The sequence below is a fragment of the Ranitomeya imitator genome, chromosome 2 (genome assembly GCF_032444005.1).
Source record: "Ranitomeya imitator isolate aRanImi1 chromosome 2, aRanImi1.pri, whole genome shotgun sequence".
Lineage (NCBI taxonomy): Eukaryota > Metazoa > Chordata > Amphibia > Anura > Dendrobatidae > Ranitomeya > Ranitomeya imitator.
The window spans coordinates 182,135,510-182,156,555 of record NC_091283.1 but is presented as its reverse complement, the minus strand read 5'-3'; the positions used below and the strand labels follow the sequence as shown (position 1 = coordinate 182,156,555).

At 42.2% G+C, this 21,046-nt stretch overlaps 1 protein-coding gene across 2 annotated transcripts in view; it reads right to left on the bottom strand.

The window, feature by feature from the left end:
• WNK3 (WNK lysine deficient protein kinase 3) overlaps positions 1-21,046 on the bottom strand; it is a 132,391-nt gene that overhangs the window by 69,587 nt on the left and 41,758 nt on the right. For both annotated transcript variants that reach the window (XM_069748200.1, XM_069748201.1), the window contains exons 3-6: positions 10,374-10,546; positions 4,080-4,300; positions 3,209-3,366; positions 1,919-2,007 (exon numbers count right to left, since the gene is read on the bottom strand). In XM_069748200.1, the coding sequence (XP_069604301.1) occupies positions 1,919-2,007; positions 3,209-3,366; positions 4,080-4,300; positions 10,374-10,546 (641 nt within the window). The remainder of the gene's footprint in view (positions 1-1,918; positions 2,008-3,208; positions 3,367-4,079; positions 4,301-10,373; positions 10,547-21,046) is intronic.

Here is a 21,046-nt window from a genome sequence, read left to right as displayed (position 1 = left end):
CACTCTGTGTTTGGAGGTTCTGAGGGTGAGGGGAGCTATTTGGTCAAGGGTGCTTCTAAGAGTGTCATTATAGTGATGTACCGCCAGATCAGGACAGGAAAAATAAGAGATTGGGGACAATGATGAGTGTAGGGAGTCTGAAAGTGTGCAAGGATTAATAGCATGTAGATTTCTGAATGTATGGTATGTAGGAGTGTGCTGGGGTGGGCGAGGATTTGTGAGAGTGTGAAGGAGAGAATGTTGTGGTCAGAGAGGGGAGGGGAAGCGGTGAGTTATCTAGGTAGGAGATTGAGCAGAGCCGGGCGAAAACCAGGTCCAGGGTGTTACCGTCTTTGTGTGTTTCAGAGGTTGAGAGCTGTGAGAGGCCGAGCGAAGTGGTTAGTGATAGAAGCTGGGATGCAGATGGGGAAGTGGGGCTGTTAGTGGGGATGTTGAAGTCTCCCAGGATAAGGGTTGGGAGTTCTGAGGACATGAAGTGCGGCAGCCAGGCAGAGAAATGGTCCAGGAACTGGGTGGGTGAGCCTGGGGGCTGGTATATGACCGCTACTCTGAGGGAGAGGGGACGAAAGAGCCTGATGGTGTGGACCTCAAAAGAAGGGAATGAGAGTGATGGAACTGGGGGGATGACCTGGAAGGTGCATTGTGGGGAGAGAAGTATGCCGACTCCACCACCATGTCTGTTTGTGGGTCTCGGGGAATTTGAAAATTGTAAGCCACCATGGGAAATGGCAGCAGGAGAGACAGTGTCAGAATCCTGAATCCAGGTTTCCGTGAGGGCCAACAGTTTCAGAGAGTTTTTCAGAAAGTAATTGTGTAGGAAAGGAAGCTTGTTGAAACGTCACTTTCAACAGCCAATCAGAGCGATCATAGCCACGGGGGGGGGGCGAAGCCACCCCCCCTGGGCTGAAGTACCACTCCCCCTGTCCCTGCAGATTGGGTGAAATTGGAGTTAACCCTTTCACCCGACCTGCAGGGACACGATCATTCTGTGACACAGCATATGCTTCACAGGTCGGATTGGCACCAACTTTCATGACGCATACGCTGTGTCACAGGTCGGGAAGGGGTTAACCTAGATGCTGATTTAATTATTGCCAGCAGCATTTAGGGGTTAAACGTCAAATCGGGGCCAACGGTGATCGTGGCTAATGCAAAAGGGTATCAGCTATAGCATACAGCTGCATGTTAGGCTGAGTTCATATTTATATTATACATATGTAAAAATTGAGCCAACGTCCTTGTAGAATACAAACGTAGCTCAAAAGGTGGTGGCTTACTAGGATCTACAAGATCATTCACTTGATCACTGACTGAACACCACTAGGGAGGAGCGGACCAAAAAACTTTACAGTCCAAGGTTCGTAAGTGTCCGGTGACAGAGAGAGAGAACTCCGAACTTCGGGTCACCATACATTTCAACGGGGTTCAGGTTCATGTTTAAAGTCGGGTAAAGCTCTGGTTCCTGAACAGAACTTTCAACATAAAGTCAGGTACCGAACCTGAACTTCCAGGGGTTCGCTCATCCCTAAATTCTACACCATTTTGAATGAGCGTGAATGATGCATTACATGCTGACTATTTAAAGGTATTGTCTGCAAGTGAATTAAAAGTCAGCCGTGGGCAACAATACTGCTAAAATAATATATACTCAGCCATTTCATCACCAGCGTTCCAGTGCTGCATCCCCAATTCTCACGGCTGGTCTTTATATACATTGGCTGCAGACATCACCCTTGGAATAACCCATGTGAGCATTACAGGACTGCTGAGGTCCCTGATTGGCTGCAGCAGTCACATGGAGATTATATGGGCTGTGGGTACATCACTAGAACAATGGGGTCTAGAGCATCTTTTCTTAGTTTAGCAGTATTGTGGTCTGGGAGCTGAATATTATGGACAATCCGTTGTATTTTCTTACCTTTCGGTCTTGTTTTGCCGTATGCAGCTTTCTATGATCTCCTTTACCTCTGGGTCAGACACTTTATTAAAGCTGGCAGGCTTTATACCCTGTGTAGTATCAGAAAAGACAATTAGCAGTGCAGATGTACTTAATATAATATATCTCATTATCTGCGGCTTTATTGAGTAATCGACCAAAAGGCAAAAACCTAAAAAAGGCATAAAAAGATCACGAGATTTAGAAGAGAATTGCTGCACGGGTGGGTCGCTATATCCAAATGGCAACAGACGGGAAAGGAAATAAATGTGGAACCGTCGGGGACTTGGAAAGCAAAACAGAATAAGTTACAGGCGAAAAGCAGCACATTTCATGTTATAATATGCCACAGCCAAAAGAAGAGGGAAGAGTAACAGATCGGATCCTACTGCTTTATAAAGAAGAGGGAAGGGTAACAGATGGGATCCTACTGCTTTATAAAGAAGAGGGAAGGGTAAACAGATGGGATCCTACTGCTTTATAAAGAAGAGGGAAGGGTAACAGATCGGATCCTACTGCTTTATAAAGAAGAGGGAAAGGTAACAGATCGGATGCTACTGCTTTATAAAGAAGAGGGAAGGGTAACAGATGGGATCCTACTGCTTTATAAAGAAGACGGAAGGGTAAACAGATGGGATCCTACTGCTTTATAAAGAAGAGGGAAGGGTAAGATCGGATGCTACTGCTTTATAAAGAAGAAGGATGGGTAACAGATCGGATCCTACTGCTTTATAAAGAAGATGGATGGGTAACAGATGGGATCCTACTGCTTTATAAAGAAGAGGGAAGGGTAAACAGATGGGATCCTACTGCTTTATAAAGAAGAGGGAAGGGTAACAGATCGGATGCTACTGCTTTATAAAGAAGATGGATGGGTAACAGATCGGATCCTACTGCTTTATAAAGAAGAGGGAAGGGTAACAGATCGGATCCTACTGCTTTATAAAGAAGAGGGAACAGATGGGATCCTACTGCTTTATAAAGAAGAGGGAAGGGTAACAGATGGGATCCTACTGCTTTATAAAGAAGAGGGAAGGGTAACAGATGGGATCCTACTGCTTTATAAAGAAGAGGGAAGGGTAACAGATGGGATCCTACTGCTTTATAAAGAAGAGGGAAGGGTAACAGATCGGATCCTACTGCTTTATAAAGAAGAGGGAAGGGTAACAGATGGGATCCTACTGCTTTATAAAGAGGGAAGGGTAACAGATCGGATCCTACTGCTTTATAGAAGGAATAATTCAGCACAACCGTGTTAAGAGGCAGACATACACTGGTTACTTTGCGGTAGATCTGAGCTGCGTTCTGGCATTCAGAGTACGGATATTCTGAGGTAGCCATTTCCAGCATGCACATGCCAAATGCATAGACATCCACAGATTCATCATAATGCTCCTCGTACATTTCTGGGGCCATGAATTCTGGGGTTCCTGAAGAGAAAATGATCAAAGACCTTTTGAAAAGAAAGTCATTTAGAGAAAAAAAAAAACACTTTGCGATAGGAAAAAATGCAACATCTCATACAGAAGAAAGACAGAAAAGTGAGGCAGCGCTTCAGGAGCCAAAATAGTGAAAAAACATTACAAAAAAATAAAGATTTCTAAAATGTGGGTATCTAAAGAGCAGCAGATGACAAATATATTCTTCTGTAAAACATGTAAATACACTAATAATAGAGGGGGGTAGCATTTAGGTGATGAGGGTATATGAAAAATTAAATAGTTGCCCTAAAAAAAAGCAGAAAAGCGCCTGCTTTCCACAGATGGCATCCAGGGCCTGTATCTCTGCAGTGCAGTATGCCAGATCAAAGAGACTACTAGACATTTACACATTAGTCAGCATTAAATCATTTCTTCAAGGGAAAGGAGGGAGACAGAAGCTCAGAGCTCGTGGCCATGGTCGTGGGGGTTTCCTCCTTAGCACGACATGATCACATCTGTTCCCCGTGTGTTTGCGAGGGTTTCCTCCGGGTTCTCCGGTTTCCTCCCACACTCCAAAAACATACTGATAGGGATTCTAGATTGTGAGCCCCAATGGGGACAGTGCCAATAATGTTTGTAAAGCGCTGTGGAATTAATGCCAATATATAAATGAATAAAATAAATAAATAAATCTATCTGGGTCAAACATGACACTAGCTCACCAATCACACTCTTTGCGAAGGACGTCCGCATCAATGTAGCCAGCCCGAGGTCTCCGATCTTCACAGAACCGGTGGGCCCCGTGATGAAGATGTTGTCACATTTCAGGTCGCGGTGGATTATAGGAGGAGTCCGGGTGTGGAGGAATTGCAGCCCTTTCAAGATCTGTCTGCACCAACTTCTTAACACTTTGGGCTTCATTACTTTAAATCGTTTCAAGTAACTGAATATAAAAAAAGCAAAAACATTGTGTTAATTTCTGTAATCAGAGCCCAGGAAAGGTGCAGAAATATAGAGCTTTTACAGTGTCTAGCACCCCAATAATACATAATGCAGCTTTCTCTACATGTTACCAAATGCTACAAAAGAGAAATGTTAGATATTACTGATCCTAACACTTAGAGGTCCTTAAAATGTAACTGCACTTTCAGAAAACAATGGACGGGAAAGAAGTTCTAGGTAAGTACCAATTAAGGTGCTGAGACACTTGGAGGTCGCAAAAATGAAGGTGCAAAGGCACTCAGCTAAGTGCTGCTCTCCTCCAAAGCAGGAGACGGACCGAAACTCTGTAAATCATAACAGTTATTTTAGTTTTAATTTCAGAAATCAAGTCTTCAACATGAAAATAAACAACTTTGCAATATAGCTTATCAGAAAAAAATCGCCTTTTTCTCCACCTGGACTGAACTTGCCCTCTCAATACAGGGGTAAAATCTGTATTCAGCGAAGGCAGATTCTCTCATTACTTAAATAGGAGATAACCGTTGGTGCTCATAAGATTCTATGCAGGATGGAGGAGCTAAAGGCCGATATAGACATTCTGCTGCAAGTTCTCCTGAAAAATCAGTTACAGTCCTCCATAAAATAGAAATCTGATTAATGGGAAAATCTGTAGGATTCACGGAAGACAGATTTTAACCAGGGAATTGAGAATTTTAAGAATGGAGGATCATTACAGGAGGAGAAAGAATCTGATGTATTTAATAAGATGCATTACATGGTGCACCTGAAAATTAGAAACGATCGATGAAAACAAACCAAAAAAGAATGACGGTTACGTTACTCTTCAAACTGAAAGTAGAGCAGAGCTCAGGCCCCTTTCAGTTTGAGATGGGGGGAGTCTCTGCTCTCAGCTGTAAAAACTTTAAAAAGTGACTGCACTTTCAGAAAACTTTATAAAGGGCAACTGCAAATTGTGGAAAAAAAGATAATATACAATACATATACCGTATTAGGGAGTGGAATTATGGCCATTACCCCTATATATTACACTAATAAGGCTATGTGCACACGTTGCAGATTTGACTGTGGAATTTTTGTGCCGATTCTGCATTTCTTGGGAGAAAACGCAGGTCAGAATCTGCGCCTTTTTTTGGTATGTGCACACGTTGCAGATTATTGTGCAGATTATTTCCTTTTTTTTACCCCTGCAGATTTCTATTATGGAATGGGTGCAGAATTACAGCAGATCTGCACAAAGAATTGACATGGTCCTTTTTTGAATCTGCTGCGTTTTCTGTGCAGATTTTTCTGCACCATCAGCACAGCATTTTCTTTTTGCCATTGATTTACATTGTACTGTAAATCACTTGCAGATCTGCAGCGTTTCTGCTCGTAAAAAAAGCTGCAGATCTGCAGGAAATCTGCAACGTGTGCACATACCCCAAGGGTCGTCCTCTTGGTGGGCTGGAGACATGAGAAGGTACAGCTGTGTCTCCAACCATGCACTGAGGACCTGCAGCTTCCAGAACAATTAATAGCCCTTAAAAATAATGCAGGGGAAGACTAAGGATGCATTTCCATTAACAATGATATTAGAGGGAACTGCTTCTACTGTAAGGCTATGTGCACACGTTGCGGATTGGGGTGCAGAATTTTCCGCACAAAATCCGCATCTTCTGGCCGAAAACTCAGGTGCGGATTTTGTTCGGTTTTGATGCGGAATTAATGCGGATTTTGCGTGGTTTTTACCACTGTCGATCTCTATAATGGAAGGGTGCTGAAATGCTGCAGTTCCGCACAAAAGAAGTGACATGCACTTCTTTACAATCCGCAGCGGATTCAGTGCAAATTTTTCCATAACATTAGCACAGCTTTTTTTTTCCCCTATTGATTTACATTGTACTGTAGATCACTGTGCGGAACTGCAGCGTTTCTGCGTGGAAAAAATCTACTGCAGATGCGCACAAATTCCGCATCGTGTGCACACAGCCTAACTTGTTCACATACAGTGCCAGTACATGTGAAGCAATATGTTGCTTTTTCCAGCCCCACAGTAAGTAGCTAAAAAAAAAAACAATGTCCAGTGCCGGATGTGCTCTATAGGAAGGATGAAACGATTCCCTGCAATATACATTGGAGTTTGGAAATGGATTTCTGCTCATTTGGGGTAATGTATATTTTACTGGAAATTTCCACCATTAAGTGCACATCGTACTTCCTGTAATGTCAGGTTTTGGTCAGGGCAGTAAACTGAAAACCTAGAGAGGAAGCATGTAGAATATATGGAACAACTTTCCTTGATCAAGAACTCGAGTCTGCAATTTATATATCCGTGAAAAGGAGCAAATGAACCAAGGAAAAAGCACGGGTCTCCTAACAGCGCTGCCAATTACTGAAATGAAAACCAATGATCAGCTTCACTACCGTTCAAAAGTTTAGCGTTACTTAGAAAATTCCTTCTTTTTGAAAGAAAACCACAGTTTTTTTCCAATGAAGCTAACATTAAATGATTCAGAAATACACTCTATACATTGTTAATGTGGTAAATGACTATTTTAGCTGCAAACGTCTGCGTTGTAATGCAATATCTTCATAGGTGTGTAGATTTCCAACAACCATCACTCCAGTGTTCTTATGGTACTTTGTGTTTGCTAACTGTGTAAGAAGGCGAATGGATGGTTAGAATACTCTTGAAAACCCTTGTGCAAGTATGGTAGCACAGCTGAAAACAGTTTGGCTGATTAGAGAACCTATAAACCTGACCTTCATTTGAGCTAGTTGAGAATCTGGAGCATTACATTTGTTGGTTCCATTAAATTCTCAAAATGGCCAGAAAAAAAATAACTTTCACGTGAAACTCGACAGAAGGCTATTCCATGCGAGAAATTGCCAAGAAACTGAGGACTTCATACAACGGTGTGTACTACTCCCTTCAGAGGAGAGCACAAACAGGCTCTAACCAGAGTAGAAAGAGAAGTGGGAGGTCCTGCTGCACAACTGAGCAACAAGACTAGTACATTAGAGTCTGTAGTTTGAGAAATCGACGCCTCACAGGTCCTCAACTAGCTTCATTAAATAGTACACGCAAAACGCCAGTGATAACGTCTACAGTGAAGAGGCGACTCTGGGATGCTGGCCTTCAGGGCAGAGTGGCAAAAGAAAAAGCCATATCTGAGACTGGCTAATAAAAGGAAAAGATTAATATGGGCAAAAGAACACAGACATTGGACAGAGGAAGATTGGAAAAAGGTGTTATGGACAGATGAGTCCAAGTTTGAGGTGTTTGGATCACACAAAAGAACATTTGTGAGACACAGAACAGCTGAAAAGATGCTGGAAGAGTGCCTGACGCCTTCTGTCAAGCATGGTGGAGGTAATGTGATGGTCTGGGGAAGTGGGAGATTTGTACGAGGTAAAAGGGATATTGAATAAGGAAGGCTATCACTCTATTTTGCAGCGCCATGCCATACTCTGTGGACAGCGCTTGATTGGAGCCAATTTCATCCTACAACAGGACAATGACCCAAAGCACATCTCCAAATTATGCAAGAACTATTTAGGAAAGAAGCAGGCAGCTGGTATTCTATCTGTAATGGAGTGGCCAGCGCAGTCACCAGATCTCAACGCCACTGAGCTGTTGTGGGAGCAGCTTGACCGTATGGTACGCAAAAAGTGGCCATCATGCCAAACCAACTTGTGGGAGGGGCTTCTGGAAGCACGGGGGGAAATTTCTCCAGATTACCTCAGCTGGAATTGCTGCAACGGGAGCACCCTTTGACGAAAGCAAAGTTTGATGGAGAAATTATTTCAAATAAAAATCTTTTTTTCGAACCTTGTCAATGTCTGAACTAGACTTTCAATTCATCTGGCAACTCATTTGATTAATTAAGTATGAGTTTTCATGGAAAACACAAAATTGTCTGGGTGACCCTAAACTTTTAAACGGTAGTGTAAATATAAAGGAAAAGACACCATAAGGCTATGTTCACACACTGCATTTTTTTATGCAAATTTTGTGCTGCGTTTCACAGTACCAGCAAAGTCTATGATGGGGCATAAGAGGGGTGAGTTGAACTTTTATGTTTTTAAATGTAATTTTTTTTTTTCTACTTTTGCCATGCTTCAATAGTCTTCATGGGAAACTAGAAGCTGCCATAATCCGATCGACTCTGCTACATACAGGTGATGATCAGATCACCTGTATGTAGCAGAATTGCTCACTTGCTATAAGCTTTGAACACCGGGCGGCGCTCATAGCAATCCGGAGTGACAACTATAGAGGTCTGCTGGAGACCTCTGGTTGTCATGCCACCCCATCGGTGACCCGCGATCACGTGATGGGGTCACCGATGGGTGGGATTTCCTCAGTTAAATGAGGCTGTCAGAGATTGACAGCGGCATTTAACTAGTTAGCAGTGGCTGGCGGATCGCGATTCAACCATCAGCTGTTAGAGGCACATGTCAGCTGTTCAAAACAGCTGACATGTGCCGGAAAAGATGTGGGCTCAGTGCCGGTGCGGAGCCAACATCAAAGGGAGAGAGGGAGTCAGACATCGGTGTACTATTATGCCCGATGTCGGAAAGGGGTTAAACTTGGCATTTAAGGGGGGAAAAAAACGCAGTGAAAACGCAAAGTGTGAACATAGCCAAAGAAGGTTTTGCTTAGCTTTTTGGTGTGTTTTTTGTTTAGGTTTTGCTGAGTTTTTGTTAGGATACATTTGTCTGTTGTGCATGCTGAGAAAGTTTAGTGCTTAAAAAAAAAATCTCATTGAACTTAATTAGGTTTAGGCCCCAAAAACGCAGCAAAACTTGGTACCTGCATTTTTGCACTACCAATTGCTTTCCATGGGTGAAAAACACAAAAAAAATCCTGAAAGAAGTGACATGCTGCATTTGGCAAAAAACAAGCTCTGTGACAAAACAGTCAAGAAAAAAAAAACAAAGGTGTGGGCATGAGATTTCTGAAATCTCAGACTTTGATGGTACTGTAAATCGCAGCTGAAAATTTGTCCTACAAAAGTCTCAAAAACCCAACATATGAACATAGCCGTAGTCGATATAACACTAAAGGTACCTTCACACTGACCAACTTCACAACGATATCGCTAGCGATCCGTGACGTTGCAGCGTCCTGGATAGCGATATCGTTGTGTTTGACACGCAGCAGCGATCTGGATCCTGCTGTGACATCGTTAGTCGGAGCAGAAAGTCCAGTACTTTATTTCGTCGCTGGCTCTCCCGCAGACATCGCTGAATCGGCGTGTGTGACGCCGATTCAGCGATGTCTTCACTGGTAACCAGGGTAAACATCGGGTTACTAAGTGCAGGGCCGCGCTTAGTAACCCGATGTTTACCCTGGTTACCAGTGTAAATGTAAAAAAAATAACAAACACTACATACTTACATTCCGGTGTCTGTCGCGTCCTTCGGCGTTCTGCTTCCCTGCACTGTCAGCGCCGGCCAGCCGTAAAGCAGATTACAGCGGTGACGTCACCGCTGTGCTTTACGGCCAGCCGGCGCTCACAGTCAGTGCAGGAAAGCACAACGACGGGGGACAGACACCGGAATGTAAGTATGTAGTGTTTTTTTTTTTTTTTTTTTTTTACATTAGCACTGGTAACCAGGGTAAACATCTGGTTACTAAGCGCGGCCCTGCGCTTAGTAACCTGATGTTTACCCTGGTTACCAGGGGACTTCGCATAGTTGATCGCTGGAGAGCTGTCTGTGTGACAGCTCTCCAGCGACCACACAGCGACGCTGCAGCGATCGGGATTGTTGTTTAGATCGCTGCAGCGTCGTTAAATGTGACGGTACCTTAAGGCTATGCTAAATCTGGCCACACATGCCAGCCAATAGCCAGATGAACTTTCATTTAGCTGACAGTTCTCTTCAGACTCCGAATGGCTGAGCATTCAGGTGTCTTTAAATGAGCAGAAAGCTGCTGCCATCTGTAGAGAAGCTTGGTGGTGACGCAGGAGCACAATCACACCTCTGCATATCAGCTGTAGACGGCATGTCAAACTCTATAAAACATCATCATGGAAACATCTGTGGACGGTGAAGTGTATATTTACGTTTTTAAAGTGCCAGACGTCATCAGTTCTGTCACTAGGACAATGCATTTCTTTCCCTTCAGTGAAGATTCCCAGGAATCGTAAAAACGCACGATGTTCGGATGCTGCAGCCCCTTTAACATCTCAGCTTCTTCTTTGAATCGTTGCTGCTCTGCTTTGGTTAGTTTTCGGTCCTAAAAAGGCAAAAAAACAAAAACAATATTCTCTAATGTAAAAGCTCATGAAAACTGCGTCTGCGTTTTATTTTTTCTAGTTGAGCTCAGTAACCTTTTGACTTTACAGATTTGTTGTGGGACCACAACTCCCAGTATGCTAGGTCAGTCATAGGATGGACATATCAGTTAGTGCAGGAATAACAACTTGGTATTATCTGATTCAGCCACATTTGTATCATCACGCTACACAATATTCCTGTCGCACAGCGCTCTGCTCAAGTGTCAGCATCGACCCATATCTGTCAGATAAATCTTTACTGTAACATTTGGATTGTGGAGTGAAGCGACCCATAAAAATTTGAGTCCTAGAGATAATCTGAGACGAGTACATTCGGCCCATGCATTGCAGTGAATCATTGCTGCAGGAGAAGGTCTGGTTCATCTATCCTGTATCTTTTCCAGGCCGTTTAGGCCTCGCGTGGTGCGCAGAGCACAAGGAGTTCCCTGGTTCTGAATTTACCCTCTCGCACAGTTTACATAATTGCTTGTAGCACATTCTCAAGAGAGGATGTGCTGGCAAAGAACCATAATTTTTAGGTCATCTTAAAAGGTGCAATCAATGACAAAAAGGAAGGAGTTATTGTTCCTTGTAAGACAGGTTTACACTGGGCAATGGTCAGGAATGAACGTTTCAGCAAATTATCACCCAGTGTAAGAAGCTCTTAAACGCAAAGAGATTATACCAGATTACATCGCATCATGACAAAATTGGCAGGATTCAAGGAATCATTTATACTGACCAATTACAGCAAATGAGCATTGCTAAGAACGCCACCACCCGACAAATGAGCAAAACGTTTTTTTCAGAGGGTGAAATCATTTTTAAGAGACCTTAAAAACCATCATTCTTGGCAGCACAACATCCTGTGTAGACATTGTGCCGATGAGAAAAATGACAGACCGCTCAATCCGAGCACATTGAAAGTGCTACTGACCGGTCTAAACAGGGTGCTTTACTATAGGAATACAAATAGGTGATAATTTAACGCCAAAAGTCATGCAAAACCCGCCTAAAGTCAGCTTTTAGGTTTAACAGTCTTCCCACTTACGGGTCATTCCATGTCAAGTGAACCAATGATTTTTACCACTATATTTTTAATTCTTTTGAGATTTTGTTATTTGGTAATAGTGTGTCAGAGAATGCAAATTGTGAAGGAAAAAAAATTTCTAGATTTTTTTTTTTTAACCCCTTTCTGACATGGGACGTACTATCCCGTCGAGGTGGGGTGGGCCCCCATGACCACGGACGGGATAGTACGTCCAGCGCGATCGGCAGGGCTCACGGGGGGAGCGCCGCCGATCGCGGCCGGGTGTCAGCTGTTTATCGCAGCTGACATCCGGCACTATGTGCCAGGAGCGGTCACGGACGGCCCCCGGCACATTAACCCCTGGCACACCGCGATCAAAGATGATCGCGATGTGCCGGCGGTATAGGGAAGCTTCCCGCAGGGAGGGGGCTCCCTGCGGGCTTCCCTGAGCCCCCCGCAGCAACGCGATGTGATCGCGTTGCTGCGAGGGTCTCACCTCCCTCCCTGCTTCCTCCAGCCCCGGATCCAAGATGGCCGCGGATCCGGGTCCTGCAGGGAGGGAGGTGGCTTCACAGAGCCTGCTCAGAGCAGGCACTGTGAAGGCTACAGCGCTGCATGTCAGATCAGTGATCTGACAGAGTGCTGTGCACACTGTCAGATCACTGATCTGTGATGTCCCCCCCTGGGACAATGTAAAAAAGTAAAAAAAAAAAATTTCAAAATGTGTAAAAAAAAATTACAAAAAATATTCCTAAATAATGAAAAAAAAAAAAATTATTATTCCCCTAAATACATTTCTTTATCTAAATAAAAAAAAAAAAAAAGTACACATATTTAGTATCGCCGCGTCCGTAACGGCCTGACCTATAAAACTGGCCCACTAGTTAACCCCTTCAGTAAACACCGTAAGAAAAAAAAAAAAAAAAAAAAAACGAGGCAAAAAACAACGCTTTATTATCATACCGCCGAACAAAAAGTGGAATAACACGCGATCAAAAAGACAGATATAAATAACCATGGTACCGCTGAAAGCGTCATCTTGTCCCGCAAAAAACGAGCCGCCATACAGCATCATCAGCAAAAAAATAAAAAAGTTATAGTCCTGAGAATAAAGCGATGCAAAAATAATTATTTTTTCTATAAAATAGTTTTTATCGTATAAAAGCGCCAAAACATAAAAAAATGATATAAATGAGGTGTCGCTGTAATCGTACTGACCCGAAGAATAAAACTGCTTCATCAATTTTACCAAACGCGGAACGGTATAAACGCCTCCCCCAAAAGAAATTCATGAATAGCTGGTTTTTGGTCATTCTGCCTCGCAAAAATCAGAATAAAAAGCGATCAAAAAATGTAAAGTGCCCGAAAATGTTACCAATAAAAACGTCAACTCGTCCCGCAAAAAACAAGACCTCACATGACTATGTGAACCAAAATATGGAAAAATTATAGCTCTCAAAATGTGGTAACGCAAAAAATATTTTTTGCAATAAAAAGCGTCTTTCAGTGTGTGACGGCTGCCAATCATAAAAATCCGCTAAAAAACCCGCTATAAAAGTAAATCAAACCCCCCTTCATCACCCCCTTAGTTAGGGAAAAATTAAAAAAATGTATTTATTTCCATTTTTCCATTAGGGCTAGGGCTAGGGCTAGGGCTAGGGTTAGGGCTAGGGTTAGGGCTAGGGTTAGGGCTAGGGTTAGGGCTAGGGTTAGGGCTAGGGCTAGGGTTAGGGCTAGGGTTAGGGCTAGGGTTAGGGCTAGGGTTAGGGCTAGGGTTAGGGCTAGGGCTACAGTTAGGGTTGGGGCTAAAGTTAGGGTTAGGGCTATGGTTAGGGCTAGGGTTAGGGCTACAGTTTGGGTTGGGGCTAAAGTTAGGGTTGGGGCTAGGGTTAAGGCTACAGTTAGGGATGGGGCTAAAGTTACATTTACAGTTGGGAATAGGGTTGGGATTAGGGTTAGGTGTGTGTCAGGGTTAGAGGTGTGGTTAGGGTTACTGTTGGGATTAGGGTTAGGGGTGTGTTTGGATTAGGGTTTCAGTTATAATTGGGGGGTTTCCACTGTTTAGGCACATCAGTGGCTCTCCAAACGCGACATGGCGTCCGATCTCAATTCCAGCCAATTCTGCGTTGAAAAAGTAAAACAGTGCTTCTTCCCTTCCGAGCTCTCCCGTGTGCCCTAACAGGGGTTTACCCCAACATATGGGGTATCAGCGTACTCAGGACAAATTGGACAACAACTTTTGGGGTCCAATTTCTCCTGTTACCCTTGGGAAAATACAAAACTGGGGGCTAAAAAATAATTTTTGTGGGAAAAAAAAAAGATTTTTTATTTTCACGGCTCTGCGTTCTAAACTGTAGTGAAACACTTGGGGGTTCAAAGTTCTCACAACACATCTAGATAAGTTCCATGGGGGTCTAGTTTCCAATATGGGGTCACTTGTGGGGGATTTCTACTGTTTAGGTACATTAGGGGTTCTGCAAACGCAATGTGACGCCTGCAGACCATTCCATCTAAGTCTGCATTCCAAATGGCACTTCTTCCCTTCCGAGCCCTCCCATGCGCCCAAACGGTGGTTCCCCCCAACATATGGGGTATAAGCGTACTCATGACAAATTGGACAACAACTTTTGGGGTCAAATTTCTCCTCTTACCCTCAGGAAAATACAAAACTGGGGGCTAAAAAATAATTTTGGGGGGAAAGATTTTTTTTTTCAATTTTCACAGCTCTGCGTTACAAACTGTAGTGAAACACTTGGGGGTTCAAAGCTCTCACAACACATCTAGATAAGTTCCATGGGGGTCTAGTTTCCAATATGGGGTCACTTGTGGGGGATTTCTACTGTTTAGGTACATTAGGGGTTCTGCAAACGCAATGTGACGCCTGCAGACCATTCCATCTAAGTCTGCATTCCAAATGGCACTCCTTCCCTTCCGAGCCCTCCCATGCGCCCAAACGGTGGTTCCCCCCAACATATGGGGTATAAGCGTACTCAGGACAAATTGGACAACAACTTTTGGGGTCAAATTTCTCCTCTTACCCTCAGGAAAATACAAAACTGTGGGCTAAAAAATAATTTTTGTGGGAAAAAATTTTTGTTTTATTTTTACGGCTCTCCATTATAAACTTCTGTGAAGCCCTTGGTGGGTCAAAGTGCTCACCACACATGTAGATAAGTTCCTTAGGGGGTCTACTTTCCAAAATGGTGTCACTTGTGGGGAATTTCAATGTTTAGGCACATCAGTGGCTCTCCAGACGCAACATGGCGTCCCATCTCAATTCCTGTCAATTTTGCATTGAAAAGTCAAACGGCGCTCCTTCCCTTCCGAGCTCTCCCATCCGCCCAAACAGTGGTTTACCCCCACATATGGGGTATCAGCGTACTCAGGACAAATTGTACAACAACTTTTGGGGTCCAATTTCTTCTCTTACCCTTGGGAAAATTAAACAAATTGGAGCTGAATTAAATTTTTTGTGAAAAAAAGTTAAATGTTCATTTTTATTTAAACATTCAAAAAATTCCTGTGAAGCACCAGAAGGGTTAATAAACTTCTTGAATATGGTTTTGAGCACCTTGAGAGGTGTAGTTTTTAGAATGGTGTCACACTTGGGTATTTTCTATCATATAGACCCCTCAAAATGACTTCAAATGAGATGTGGTCCCTAAAAAAAAAATGGTGTTGTAGAAATGAGAAATTGCTGGTCAACTTTTAACCCTTATAACTCCCTAACAAAAAAAAATTTTGGTTCCAAAATTGTGCTGATGTAAAGTAGACATGTGGGAAATGTTATTTATTAAGTATTTTGTGTGACATATCTCTGTGATTTAATTGCATAAAAATTCAAAGTTGGAAAATTGCGAAATTTTCATAATTTTCGCCAAATTTCCGTTTTTTTCACAAATAAACGCAGGTACTATCAAAGAATTTTTACCATTGTCATGAAGTAAAATATGTCACGAGAAAACAATGTCAGAATCACTGGGATCCGTTGAAGCGTTCCAGAGTTATAACCATACAAAGGGACAGTGGTCAGAATTGTAAAAATTGGCCCGGTCATTAACGTGCAAACCACCCTTGGGAGTAAAGGGGTTAATTGATTTTCAACGTTCGGAAAAAGTGCGAATTTCGGTGTTGCCTGCCTTTACATTTCTCGCCATAACTCAGGCTAGAAAAAAGATAGAGAAACAAAATAAACACTACTCTACTCAGAACTGTACAGGCTTTCACCAGATATGTCACAAGAGTATCTTTGATAATATTTTACCTATGCGAACGCAAGCGCAAAACTTTAAAACGCATTTCAGAAAAAAAACGTTTAATTTAAAAATTTCAAAAACTGCACACTGCTATGCTCCTATCCACATCTGTACCAAAATACAAGCTGGGATCATATTTTAAAAAATAAAACTATTACAGTGTCAATTCGAAAATCTCGCATTCAGATCTGTTCAGCCTGTGGTCTAACAGTGTGGGGTCTATATTTACCAAATAATCCATGATTTTTAGATATTACTGTATTATTTTATTATTTTACAGCTTAGAAGCAGGAGAGGGCAGAGGAGAAAGCTTTGTTAGGGCTGAGAATGACCAGGGGTAGACAATGACTGCAGAGCAGATGACCGGCCGGCAGCTCGGGCCTCCAGAGGCCATATTAAGACCTACTCTTCACACCCAGGAAACTCCTCAAATGGAGGGAGAAAAATATTCTTAACATCCAGTGCATGTATCGTACAAACCAGGACTACGAAGAGGAGGAGAGTTTGTGAAAACATCGGTTACAGGAAGCAGAAAGGGGACACAGCAATACTGGACCTGTCATCCCATGTAGTGAAACAGAAATAAAACCAAGGGTTTTTTCATTCAGCAAAGAGAGTGACATCCATGACGTGGTAGAAGGCGGCACAAGATTGGCAATGGATGACATTACTGGTGATGTGACCTGTGAATATGATTGGCGCTGGTGGCGGCTACTGTACTCTCCAAAGATTGTGAAAATGAAGAAGTGGAAAGGACTTTTCTGCAGCTTCTGGTCCAGAGCCATCCTTTGTGTATCCAAGAAAATCAGACATTGTAAAAGTTACAAAAATCAGATACTGACTCAGGTGGAGCCGAGCACCATGACCGGCCGCACATACTGACACAGAAGGAAACGGCCATTGCTAGTAAGCGCTTATGGTCAAGATGACATTTCACCCACTAGAAGGGACACATTGATGATAACAGGCCAGTGTAAAAACCTACCATTAATTGATTAGTTCATATTTTATAAAACGAGGATTTAACTACTGTACTAGTCCTCTTAAACACTTCATAAATGACATGTTTAGTGATATAATAGAAAAAACATTGTTACATGTATAAATGGGTGGTAAAAATATTGGTTCTTTTAATCTTGTTTTTAACATATAACTAGGATGAGATTGTATTTGGAAAATCACACTTGAGGACATGATGAACTTTTTTCTTTTGGCTTGTTCAATGAATTCAGGTTGAAAATGCTGAGCAAGTTGTGTTATGATGATTAAGATGGATTTATTCTGGCACTTCAGTATTTGTTTTTTGTCTTTCTCTATTGTTACATATAAATGTTGAATTCAATAAGTTGTAATTTGAAAAGAAAAAGGGAAGAAACTCACAAGAACATAAAATCAGATGATGCAAGGCTTAAAAAAAAAATACAAGTTTGACAGGTCCCAAGTTGAATCCCTGTACAAATATAAACAAGAACACAAGTAACACACATGCATGTTTTCACAATTTTAAAACATACGTTTTTTTCACAATTGCGCATCAAAATTTTGAATTTGATTTCTCCAAAACAAAATATCAAGAAACATAGCCTTGTGACATATCAAATGAAAGCTGGTACCGTTCTGAGAAAAATGATGCCTCTCCCACCTCTTTATCTAATTCTAGCCCAAGATATGATAAAAAATGTAAAGCCATACCAGGCCAAAATCCGCACTTTCAAAAGTTTAAAAATCTGTAAAATAATTAACTGATGAAGAAAAAAATTCTAAACTTTTAATTTGTAATTAACTAAAGTTGTACTTCACAAAAACAAAAAAAAGACGTAAGGTAAAAAAATATTCATATTTGGATCACTTGATATGGAATGACCCTTACAATGCAATATAGCGGGGGTTAGAAAAATGATCATGGCATTCCGAAGCCAGTCAGACCAGTGCATGTGACCAGAGAATGATCCCCAATTTAGGTGCGTTGGCGCCTGGCATCCCAATATCAGTCCAGCTCATGTCAATAGGAAAGCAGCTAGAGCGCAATTTTCACACACACGATTGTTTTTACAAAAAATAAATAAATAAAAAAATGGAAACAGTGGAAAAGACCAAATTCCACTAGACAAGGATGGATGCAATTGTATGTTGCTGGATTTTGGAGGAGAAAACTGACAGGCTTATTGAGGTAAAGGCCCCGGCAATGTTGTGATCCTGACCAAGCATGAACAACAAACATCTTGTCTTGGCAATTCCAAAATGAATGATTAGTGGGAAGATTCAGTTTGTTATAGGATATGAAAAACAAGAGAAAACATTGATGAAAAAGAGCGACTCGTCAGGGAAGAAAACGTGCAGCGTTCAGAAAAGAGCTCAGAGAAGCACGAAGTCTGAGGACTAGAAGGAAGGCGGCCGGAGAGGGACAGAAAGTAATCAGATCGGTGATCGATACTGAAACGGTTAAATGTAGAACATACAGAGCATGGCCTGATATACTTTAAATGAGGAGAGAGTATTGAAAAGTAGGGTACATGAAAAAAATGTCCCCGCAGGTGATAAGACTGAGCCGGAATCCAGTTATTATGAGCGACGCATTTACTTTATCTTTTTCGGTTTTAAAGAGTATTGGTACAACTAAAAACGTAACCGTATAGGATCTTATATTACTATATTACTCAAGATTGTAACATTATTTATTAACTAGTAGTGATGAGCGAGTATGCTCATAACTCGAGTTTTCCCAAACACGCTCAGGTGGTGTCCAAGTATTTGGGCGTGCTCAGACATTTAGTTTTTGTAGCCGTAGCTGCATGATTTGCTGCTGCTAGATAGGCTGAATGAATACATGTGGGGATTTCCTAACAAACAGGCAATCCCTGCATGTGTTCAGTCAGCCCCCCGTGGAAGCCCACACGAAACACACGTCGGGGCTTCATGGACCCACACTAACCCTTTGATGTCGGCCTGCCCAGCTGGTTTAGTTTCAGTGGTTGTGTGCCCACAATAGTTACACAGAAGCTCCATATGCACCTTATCTATGATTAGCTGTTTTAATGTTATTGGTTTGTCATGTTTTGTATAATTGTTTACTAAAAATCACATTTTTAGTACTCTGTTTGGGACATGTACTGCATGTGTTTGTGTAGGAATCATGTGTTCAGGTTGTCTAGCAGCCGCAAATCATGCAGCTACGGCGACAAAAACAAAAACAAAATCTCTGAGCCTGCCCAAATAGTTGGAGCCTACCCGACCATGCTCAAGAAAACTTGAGTAACGAGCATACTCGCTCATTACTATTAGCTAGGCTAAAACTGTCCCCCCTCCCATCCCCACCTTCCTTACCTGGCACATTTTCTGGGGGGGATTTAATGAGCTGTAAAAAAGGGTTTTTTGTTTGGATATTCCTATAATTTTTTGGCATCTTTATTGTGATATATAGGGCAGAATTTTTATACTATTTTTTTGCCCCCTTGGCTGTACAGCAGAGCTGATTGTGTCTCCTGGGTCTCAGCAGTTCCAGCTCCCTTCCTGTACACATGTTTTGTACAGGAAGGGAGCTGGAACTGACCGCTGGATCAGAAGGAGGAAACACCATTAGCGCTTTCTATTACTATCCACACAGCGCTATAGCATTATTCAGTGCTATAAATAGAACAATTGGGAAGGCAGAGACGGTATAAACTGTCCCTGCCTTCTATATGAGGAGCTCCCGCACGATTACATACAGCCATTCTACTAAATAGTGATGTTTTAGAATGTCACTGAAGAGTAGAACACAGGCTGCCCAGACACTTATAGTCTAAGGGCGGGTCCATAAGTAGTTAATGGGTTTTTGCCTAGTGTTAGGGACAGGGAAGGAGCCCCTGGTCCCGGGTCACCCGACAGCTGTGTCATAACAAATCGGGCAGATTATGCTAATGTCACTTGGATCAAACTCTCTCAGAGGTTGATCGGTGTGTTACCTTAGTGTCATCAGATTCTCTCTCATGAGAATTGCCTCAGAGGTGACATTCGAGTGCAGTCCATCGTTTCACATGCACCCACTAGACTTGTATGGGTGCGAGTGATCAGATTCAGATGCCTTCGATAATGTTGCTGCGAATCTTCATGAGAATAAAAGAACAGATCCGCACTACCCCATAGTATAATATTGGGCTGAGCGCTATACGAGAAAACATCGGATAGCACCCAACCATGCTATAAGCTAGTATGAGCGAGCCCTTACTCTGGTGGACTCGAAACTCTTGTCCTAAGAACAGAACATGAGCAGGAAGGCTTTTCAGTCTTTGAATGTGAAGAAAAATGCTTCAATTCATTAATAGCAAGATGTGATCTAGTAGAAAAAAAATAATTGAGACAGTATCACAATATTTTCTGACACAAAATGATGACACCAATTTAAAGAAAAATAAAAAGCTTCTTTAATGTTCTCATTGCACCCACTGTAGGGGTGCGAGAACCTAATTAGGAGAAACACTGTATAAGTCAGCAGTAATTCACAGAGAAGCTTGGCAACTTTATTTTAATTAAACTGAAACTGTGGACCAGCAAAAAATAAACCAAACGCAAACTCATAAATCCCAGTACGGAAAGATTGGATTAGGCTACAATTACTGAATACACCATATGAACGACTGTTCCCCGTTTTATCAGCAGGAGCAGAAAATTTGCTGTCTTGTGACCAGACTGGGCCTGGCTGTGCTGGCGATATATGTCCAAAAACCAGAGGTCAACCCAAAACCCATAGACTGCTCTCACTTTTTCAGCAAGTATTCCTAGAACGGAGATCCAAGTGACAACTGACTATGAAAGTTTTAAAGGCATCATCTCTCCCAAAACAGGGAAAAAAAAAATATTATATATATATACACACACTTTTTTTTATATAACCAAATGGACTTAACGTGCAGCAAAAAAAAAAGAATCAAAGTGTAGTTGAACATTTTCAGTATCCCATCTCCATAGGGAACATAAGGAGGATGTAATGTATGGGATCAGTCTCAGTCATCTCTGGTCCTTGCCCACTGTGCTTGTGTAGAAGAGGATAATACATCGGCACAGACTTATTTCCCCATTCTCACTATCTATGCACGACTTCGGCCCCGATCCTTGGAGACATCACTCACATTCCTTCTTGCTTACCACATCACTATTCTGACCCACATAGTCTTCCTTGTAAAAGTACATTTCTC